The 10,237-nt window shown below is 33.9% G+C and overlaps 2 protein-coding genes across 2 annotated transcripts; both read right to left on the bottom strand.

Moving 5' to 3' along the window:
* Nucleotides 1-3,874: 3,874 nt before the first annotated feature.
* LOC111401236 (54S ribosomal protein L19, mitochondrial) lies at nt 3,875-4,570 on the bottom strand. The gene has a single exon (XM_023028883.1). It carries the CDS (start codon nt 4,520-4,522, stop codon nt 4,055-4,057), a length of 468 nt encoding a protein of 155 aa, XP_022884651.1. The 5' UTR covers nt 4,523-4,570; the 3' UTR covers nt 3,875-4,054.
* A 970-nt stretch (nt 4,571-5,540) lies between these two features.
* LOC111401235 (probable protein phosphatase 2C 47) lies at nt 5,541-10,130 on the bottom strand. Its single transcript, XM_023028882.1, has 4 exons — nt 9,451-10,130; nt 8,470-8,634; nt 7,836-8,041; nt 5,541-6,301 (listed from the first exon to the last, which is right to left on the bottom strand). The coding sequence occupies exons 1-4, from the start codon at nt 9,658-9,660 to the stop codon at nt 5,746-5,748; spliced, it is 1,137 nt and encodes a 378-aa protein (XP_022884650.1). The 5' UTR covers nt 9,661-10,130; the 3' UTR covers nt 5,541-5,745.
* Nucleotides 10,131-10,237: the final 107 nt, after the last annotated feature.

Here is a 10,237-nt window from a genome sequence, read left to right as displayed (position 1 = left end):
ACAGGCTCTAAGTATAATGTAATGAGTTTGCGAAAGAAAATTTTCAGAATTATTACGTGCCCACAACATTAGAAATTGAAGAGAATTGTGATATCTTATCTTTCGATTTTTATCTTTCTTAAAAAAAAAAAAAAAAAAAAAAAAAGTAAACATATAAGTGAGTTGAGTTGGTTCAGTTAACCAACGGTTTGAGATTTCAAACCATGATCGAACCAAACCATCATAATTTTTTTTAAAAATAAAAATAAAAATCAAACCAAACCTATTACCTGTATCAAACCGACCCGAGTCATTTCGATTTGATTGGTTTGATCGATTTTTCGATTTTTTTGCTCAGACCTAATTTACCCACACAAGTTAAAAAGTCCAAGAATTCGTGATTTTTTATTCAACTACAACCTCATCAATGTGCACGCTGTAGCCCAAAGGTGCACGTCACTAGTAAAGCTTAAACAAAACCAGAGGGCACACACGCAGGAATCTCATATTATAGTATAAAAATCTCAGTATCTGATCATGGAAATATGTAGATTTTTCGATGGATTTTGCTTGATGCTACTAAAAGCAATCATTTCTAGCTTCCCCTATGGAATTTGACACCAACATTGCAAGTTGGAACTTTAAAACAAGTCACATCAAGATTTAACAACATATACCATGCCTCAATCTAGATACCAAAAAGGCTGCCCTTGATAAATTTTAAAAATCCTTCTAAATTTAAGTATCTTTAATTGAAATTTTAATAAATTTTAATGAAATTCATTAAAATTTAGGTGTTCCCAATTGATATTTTAATGAAATTCTTAAAAATTTAGGCATCCTTCATAACTAGTGAATTTATAAAAATTTCATTAATAGAGGAATTTTAAAAGATTTGAATGGATTTCAAGTATAAAAATACATATAATCAAATATTTTGAAATTTCACCATATTTGATGAAATTCACATGGAATTTGTGAAAATCTATTCAATTTCACGAAATTCATCAAAATCTTAGTTGATGAGACGCCCAAAAGCCTGGACAACTACAACATGAAGTACCAGATATTTCCATGCACCTTCACATAATCAGGCCACCGTAGCATAAGATAATAAAACTCAAGGCCAACACTGTACCTCACAATGCCAATATAGCTCAAGCCACACAACCTGCGCCAAAGATCTATTGCAAAAAGAATTCTTCTACTAGTGAATTTTATCTGCTAAAAGTCTAAACCTACCACAAATTAAGATAATTTTAACACATGGAGACATTATTTTCTGGCCACATAGATTAAAGAACATGACTGTTTTTATTTAAAATTCAAACAGGCTCATCAGTTCAGCCTTATTGTAACAAAAGCACGCATTTATTTAGCTCCTCCTCAACTTTGATGTGGAAGTCGTCAATCTATGAACTTTCTATTTCATCACAAAAGATTTACAAGAGCAAAAGATATGCGTGAAAGTCTGCCTTGAGGAAGTAAAATTGGCAAGTGAAAAGTACTAATTCACCATAAAGAAATTCATGTGCTATATGAAGTATGATTACAAACCAACCACGGACTTAAGACAGATATTAGGCCAATCCAGCACCATGGCATCAAAGAAGCTTCCAACGTGAAACTTACATATACTGTTTATTCACATTTTTAAATGGGGATAGAAGGTTGGTCCATATTGCAATAAGAACTCCCAAAAAATAATATAGATCACTCTGACTTCAAAATTCTTCATGAGATGGAAAATGGCATCAAGATTAAATCACACGAGTTCCCTGTCAATTAAGGAATGTGATACTCAAGTAGCTTACAACATCATACATATGCAACAATACAATAAGAGGAATGCGTGACATTTTATTTATCATCTCCATTCTGATATGCAATTTTCAAGAGTAGTGGAAGTCCATCATTGAAATAACTCTATATTGAACAACATAAAATAGCATCAAAGTCTTTCACAAGCAAATTACTTGGATCTCAAAAGCAGAAAAAAAAAATCAAGAATTTGGATTTAGTCAAACATTTCTACACTTGATAATCAGAGCGCTCCTCTTTAGCACTGTAGTTGATTTGTCTTCCTAAAAACTTCCATCTCTATCACAAGGGTGAAAAACACATATGGGCTCTGAATTTCTTGTTCATGTTGGGCACCCAACTTCAAATTGTTTTATATGGCTGTGTACTTTCTGAAGCGTTTTACCTATCTCTTTGAATAAGAATTTTATTTTTTTAATTTTTTAATATTTTTTATTTTTTGGATTTGCTCCTTTTTAGTATCATTTGCATTTGTCAATGCCATTACTATGTTAGATTTAGATTAATATTACTGCTATCCTCTGTACTTCTAGTCATCTAGACCAAAACTTCAGAAAAAGGAAACAATCTTGATTATTTTGATGCTACCATGCCTTCTCAAGAACTGCTGAAAGTATATCGCGAAGGGGATTAGACATTGCCAGGAGGGGCAAACATCGGATACAATCTCTTTACAGAACTCAAAAAATCTTGGATACAATCTCCCCCTATCTGAAGGGCGAGATACACTAGAAATCGCACGACGACAAAGTCAAACAGACCTCTAAAAATTTGCCTCATCACTATGCGTGCCTTGATGTGATTGAAGAAGGAATCATTCATGTTGGATATAACAGAGTTTTGAAGGTGATTTTCCATTTGGGACTTGGTTCATCAATAGGTATCTCAACCCGTTTCTTCAGTGAAGAAATCTTTTAGACGACTTCTTTTCCGCAGAATAACATCTGCATGGTGGGTAGGTAACTGGTTCCATTTAAGTCAATTCTCAACTATGCATAGGGCGACTGTGAAAGTCACCAACTGGGTCTTTGCAACAAGTAATTTGTGTATGACTCTGACCTCAAAATTCTTCTTGAGACGGAGAATGTCATCAAGAATAAATCGCATAATTTCCTTATCAATCCAGAAATGTGGTAGTAAAGTAGTTTAAAAGGCCGTGGATATACTAGATTTGATTGATATCATAACAGCACTAAGGATGAGCAACATTTTAGCCTCCATTTCAGAACAATTTAATTTATATATAGATAGAAATGATTGGTGGAGAGTACTTGTGGATACATTAAAATCTGTGGTCGAAAATGAAATTTGACCATTTATAAATGATTTATAAATTTTGCCAATCGGAGACTTAATTTTCGTCTCCTTTCTGATATGCAGTTTCCCAAAGTTGCTGAAGCCCATCACCAAGGTAACCCCAGATTGCACAACAGAAACATAGCATCAAAGTCTTAAATAGGGAAATTACTCGGATTGCAAGAGCTCAACAATAAATCAAGAATTTGGATCTCGCAAAACATTATTGCACCTGCTATTTAGAGTGCTCTTCTTTAGTTTGCTTTGTCTTCCTAAAAACTTTAATCTGTTGGAAGCCATGAAAGCCATAAGGATCTGAACCCATCCATCCCCAACATCCCCCAGGTTGCTTAGATGTATGACCTTTATGAAACTAACAAAACTAAAAACATCGAAATTCATGTTTTAATGCCTATATCAAGGATATTTATCCAGAAAATAAAAAAGAAAGCAACTTGATTTAAGCACGTCTAGTTCTACTAGAATCTAAAGAAAAAAGGATTATTGGAGACCATCATCGTGATATGTGCATCTAGCATGTTTAAGCTACAATAATGGAATGAGAAGATGCCAAACACACTGCTTTTATTACGAAGATAATCTCCATGGTCCTCAAAGGTTTCTTTCTAAGTGAAACTAAAAATAAATAAAAATCTTGGATTTAAATGTAAATAGTTCACTCATGCAAGCTCTTTCAATGGAATACGTTATATTACTGTACCTATTGTTATTTTCTTTGAAGCATTTAAGCAAACGTATTTCCCCGTAGTCATGTAAATTTCATTAGGGAGTTAATCAAAATCTGATGAAAAAGTAAAAAGAAAGTGATATAAATTCGAACATGCTGCTCAAGAATTTATAACACCAAAATCACACAATGCGACCACACATTCCCTTTTATAACCCATTACTCACTTGCAATTACTAAATTCAAGTCAGTTTGAAACAGTACATGAAACTAATCGAGCTCCTTCTGGACGTTAATCCCCATGGAATTAGCGGTCCCAATAATAGACTTACAAATGGACTCCAAGGACATGTACTGACAGAAAGGATCGCTCTGCTTGATCTTGGCGATCTCGTACACATGCTTGAGTGTGATAGTGGAGGCTGTCACGTGACCCGGCCGGCTGCTCCCATTTTCGACGCCCGCCGCTTTCTTCAGATACCAGGTGACAGTAGGAGACTTGACGATGAACTCGAAAGTGTTGTCCGTGAACGCCGTTATGGTAACCGCCATCGGCGTATCGGGCTTGTATTTCTGGGTCCTCGCGTTGAAGTCCTTACAGAAGGCCATCAGATTCAGCCGGTACTGACCCAAAGCCGGACCCACCGGAGGCGCCGGTTTCGCCCCACCCGCCGGAACGGTTAGGCGGATCGTCGCAGCCACCGGCCGCCGGGTCAGGATTTCTTTCAGAGTAGACATGGATCTGCGAAATGGAGGCAGCGTATAGGTTTGCGCACAGTGGGCAATTACACATTTGCTATTTACAATTTTTTCTTTTCCTTTTTTTCATATTTAATTTTAAATTCTTCTTTGATAATATTTAGGCCCTTTTGGCAAAAAATATGCTTTTGCTTCTATTTTTGTGGAAGAGTTTTCTGGAAATAAAAAGAAAATTAAATAAATTAAAAAAACATTAAAAAAAAAATCACACCAACTTCCTTAATGCATTTGATTGGAAGTATGAAATTTGTACGTAAAAAAAAATAAATTCTAGATAATTGAATTACCTATAACTTATGTATATAGAAATTATCAATTAAATGTGTTTGATTGATTTAATTTTCAATCTAAAAAATATTATGCTTATCGATTTTTTATTGATGGGTAGATGAGAGAGAGAGAGAGAGAATTTCGTAGAAAATAAAATCTCATTCCCACTAAAGAAAATATTTTCCTTGATTTTTTGAGGAAAACGTGTTCACATGACGAAAAGTAGAAAAATGTTTTTCATGATAAAGAAGTCAATCAAACAATATAAAAGCAACAATTCGAGTGAAAAATATTGACAATCAAACACACTATAATAGTTCTTTTAGTCAAATAAAATATTTTTAAAAAATTATCCAAACTTATTAAAAAACTACTTAATAATTTCAATAATAATTCTTTTCCAAAGTCTTATCAAATTGGTCGATATAAAATTTTGACAATCATAAATATAATAATATTGATAGTGAAGTTGAAACCTAAAAAGATTATAAAAATCTAAAAAATCGACACAATAGCTCCTCTTTAGTTTCGATTAAAATCAGAGTTATAGTAAGTTTTGATAAAAATTGATGAAATATGTAATTGTAAAATTATGAATCCAGCGAAATGTATGGCTAAAATTAATCGTAAACTTTAACTAGGGATTTTTAGTAGCATAGTAAGATACACAAACTTAAGAGAATAAAAATATTTATTAACATCATTATTGAAACGATACACTGACTAGTGACTAATAAAATCCATCTAATCCCTAATACTGGAAATTATAATTAACCAACTGCCATGATGTTTCCAAAGATGAAGAACACTAAGGGCAACATATGTCTACTCCTATACTCTATGCAGTGGAGACACCTGAAATTCAAAAAAATACCCAAACAGCATTGCAAAAAACTCAGCTATCTAATCTTGCAAGAAAATAGTATCATTTTTTAGATATTACTCAAGACACCCTTTAAAAGATCCAGCCCTTCAGCTGATATGCTCCTCCTCCTATGTGATTTAGGAATTTCAATCCGAGGCGGAGGATCTAGAGAGAAACAAGCCACGATAACTGTCAGATTGTCGCTGGTGTTGCGTTTGAGTGCCTCCCTCACAAGCTCTTGGGAGCACTTCTCGGGATCATTGTGCAGCATCAGCTCTTTCCTTACAATAGTTACTGCACATTGGCTGCTCATCACATCCCATAAACCATCACAACCAATTATTATGAACTCATCTTCCTCGGTTATAACCACCTCTTCCAGCTCCGGTTCAGAGCTTAATGCGCACTTTGAACCTTTAGAGCCCTTCATATGCCAGTCACCAAGAGCACGAGCAACCGAGAGTTGGCCATTTAAATAGCCATCATAAATGACACCCCCGAGCTTCTCTATCCTCAATCTTTCGGAGGTACAATCAGGTTTGTGGTCTTTTGACAATTCAATTGCTCTTCCTCTTTTTCCCAACACAGCCCGAGAATCCCCAGCATTAGCAATTATCATAGTCCTGCAAATCCACAAAGAAATGAACATATCATTTTAGAATGCATCAACACGGTTGGGTTTGGGTGGCTTTTGAATATTTTCAAGCCAAACTAATTTTTGCAATTTGATTTTGTTTCAAACCACGACTTTAGCTACATAAAAATAACACCTTTCAAACGTGTCAAATAATAAATATAATGGTTTGCAATTTCTCTATAACATTTAACACCCTCCAAACACACACACGACTTATATTTGTCCAATACAAGCTTAAATCAATAAATTAATATAAAGTTCTATAATAACATTTAAGCTTGCAATTTCATTCTTTAGATAAAAAAAATATATATATTATCATAAATAAATTATTATTTTCCTAAAAAGACAATAGAAGCAAACTAGCAAGTAAATTTATTGAATATCTTAGGCAAAATAAGTAATTTTATTTTATTTTATTTTATTATTATTATATATTTTTTTTTTTTTGGAAAAAATTGGGTGTATGTTTCAGTTTGGTTTTAAGCAGTTTTACTATTGAAACATAACCAAATCATTTCCACACAGTTTGGTTCGATTGAAACGCTTGAAACCTAAACCACATGAACCCGAACCAACGATTTCAAAGCCACAGTCCTAATTTTAAGTAAAGAATACTCAATGTTACACATGAAGTAAAGAGAAGAAAAGGCTACAAATTCATGAATGAGAACAGCTTTGTCCACGTTGGACAAGTTGGCATGAGCTTCTTTCATTTTTAAGTTTATACATAATTACTTTTTGAACTAAAGCTTCAATTTGTTGGAAGATTTACGAGATCTAAAGATGAAGTATATGAATGACCAGCTCGAGATTTGGAACAAGTTTATAGTCCACCTAAAAGGAGATCTATTGATATCATCAGATCAGAGGTGGAATACTGCAAGCAGATCTAATTTATAGAATCATGTCAAGGTAGAATATATTACATAAACTTCATAGTGGTTGAGAAAGATTGTTGGACACAATATCTTAAGGTTTGTAGAGATGGATATGCTGGAAATTTGTGTTCATGTTCTACCTTAATTATTCAACAAAAACTCACACTAGTATCATCAACAAATTTCGGATCTCAACACCCAGGATCCACATTCTCATCTAACATAAGTTAGAGAACAACAAATATCAAATGCCTTTGGTTTCCTATTAGCAGGATTTCACACTTGCATAATATTGTAATATCATATATCTTTACGTGTGTATCGAAACAACTACTGATGTAGGTGTTTTTGTTTTGTTGAATGAGGAGGAAATTGTCGTGTACATATCCTGTTGCAAACTAAATAAGGAGAACATCAATAACAAAATCATTTAGATGGCTAACGATGCATTTTATTTTTGGCATTCTTCTTTTTCTCTTTGAAGCTGACTACATTAATGACTGATGTGGATGTGATTTCCTTTGCTCAGGTTTCAAAAATTATCCTTTATCCATCACAAATGATAATGCCGAAATATCAATCTATGAGTGTGTCACTTGAACAATTAGGCTGATGTAAGAAAGCAGCTCAGTTTCTTACCGTTCTAAAATAAGAGCAGTCAGGGCAGTAGTACCAGATGAACGATCTAGAGACTTAGCATCAGCTAGCGCATGATCAACTTTAATAAAAGCATTCCTAACTGCTCTTTTTACCCCACTTGGGAAATGGGCATCCTCAGTGATGAATTTAAGGATGTTCTTTCTGGTGAAAGATGCAGCATCAACCCCACCATGACCGTCAAACACCTGTAAGCAAATAAGACAGTCCATGAACAAGTAACAAGGCCATTACTGTATTATTTTAGGTGCATGGTTGAGTCATTTCCTGTCTGTTTTTGGGCAAGAAATAATTGGTTCATCAACTCACTGAAACAATTCTACAAGACATATTATCTAAGATTTCTTTTTCTTAAATTTGTTACCACACGGAAAAGAAAAGGTTCAAAATCAATCCAGGGTTATGTCTAACTTTTGAATTCAATTAACAAATATGCTAGGTGGAATATGGTTAAAAACATAAAATCAGGAATAAATATTAATACTTGATCACGTCAAATTTATGCTTCATGTTATCAATAAATTTTTTATTTTCCACTAAAAGAATCACTTCCCCATTAGGTTGACTCCCAATCCAGATTAGAAAAACAGCTCTAAACAGAAAAAAAGTTACTGACCCCATAAAATGCTCCAGGAGAAGGGAAACTATCAGCTGCACCAAGATGCTCACAAAGATTATCGACACAAACATATTCATCCTCCATATATTGCTTTGGTCCCTTCTCAGAACAGCTGCCCGAGCGGAAGGCAGGTAAAAATCCAGAATTCTCACCTGATGGAGACTTTAATACAATAATTGTGATTAATCACATAAAAAATATATACACATTACTTTAATAACCGTAGTACTAATAAAATCACCAATATAATGATGAGAAACATGGACTTGTACATCCAAGTTGTAATCAGTAAATGCAATGAAAATAGCAGTTCAAGATCCGTTGCACTTTGAAAATATAATGTCTTAATTATCTCACAAGATGGAAAAGACTTAAAACGGAGACATTTACCTTTCAGAAAATCCAAACGATAAAACAAAAAATTATATTGTTTATATGAAACAATTCTCCCTCGATTACTGCCACAATGAGGCCATTTAAATTATGAAAGCATAGCAATTCCAGTAAAGAAATTAACTACTACTAGTATTCAAGCAATCTGTAAAAACTTATTTAGATTGCCCTGAACTATTTCCATAGATTGATCAATTATGACCTCTGTAACATTTTGAAAATATAACCTTAAGATCAAATTATCTTCTTATAGTCAAATACATCATGCTCTTTCTCTCTTACCTTATGGATAATTAATGAATCTAATATAATTTAAAATCAAAGAACCCTGACCTTAAAATCCCTTAGTACAATGCCTAAAGAGCACATATCCAGACAAGTCTAACTCCCACTAATTGTAATAGCAAATATGAATTTAGTTACTTTACCTTTCAAAAAAATAAAAATTAGTTACTACAAACTCGATCCACTTTTTCATTCAAATGGTAGAAATTCACATCCAGAAGATCCCACACCATTCAACCAAGTAAAAGATCTTATATCACAAAAAGGAACATGAGAATTAGACATTAAGGATCTACTCACCAATTTTGATGTACCTGCCAACATTGCTTGGCTATTGCAGTGGCGCATGACCGGAAGATTTCGAGGTGGCCGCCCTGGTTTCGTCTGGTTTGAGTTGTCAGATTCGTCATGATTTTCCTCTTCTATAACGGTTACATTTTTATTTTCTTTAGAAACCCCGTTTTCAAATTCACCACCGCGACCAGGGGAGGTATCGGTACCTGGAGCCATACAATTTTTTCTCTACCACCCACCAATCCAATACATCAATACTGTAATCTGTTTCGCGCTCAACATTTTATCTCTTTCTTCTTTGCCTTTTAAGCACAGCACGTGGACAGCTGTACTATTGTTTCCTTGATTTGAACTCAACAATCGTTAAAAACAAACAAAAAAAGAAAAGAAAAAACCTATATTTTTTCAACTACATTAAGAATGTAGTGATTCCCTCTTCGGATTACAGAAAGAATTAAACGTATCGACATGGATATTTATCATAATTCGCCGAGTTCTAGCAAAACATAAGTCTAGAATCGTGAAAAAAAAATGTGACTAGATGGAAGAGAAGTAAAAGTAAGAGAAAAACAAAAGCATAGTAGTAGAAAAGGGCGGGCCGTTTATGTGGGAGTGGCGATCCCAGGTTTGAGCTTTCATGGCCGCCATTGTAGGGAGAGTGAGTTACTTACACGTGTACCCACTCCTTTTTGTGGAAGTTAAAAACTAGCTATACGTCGATAATATTATAAATAAAGTAAAAGTGAAAATTTTATCTACTTAATTTTTTGAAATAAAATAAAAACTGACTTAT

This window comes from Olea europaea, chromosome 10 (genome assembly GCF_002742605.1).
Source record: "Olea europaea var. sylvestris chromosome 10, O_europaea_v1, whole genome shotgun sequence".
Classification (NCBI taxonomy): Eukaryota; Viridiplantae; Streptophyta; class Magnoliopsida; order Lamiales; family Oleaceae; genus Olea; species Olea europaea.
This window is presented reverse-complemented; position numbering and strand designations above follow the sequence as displayed.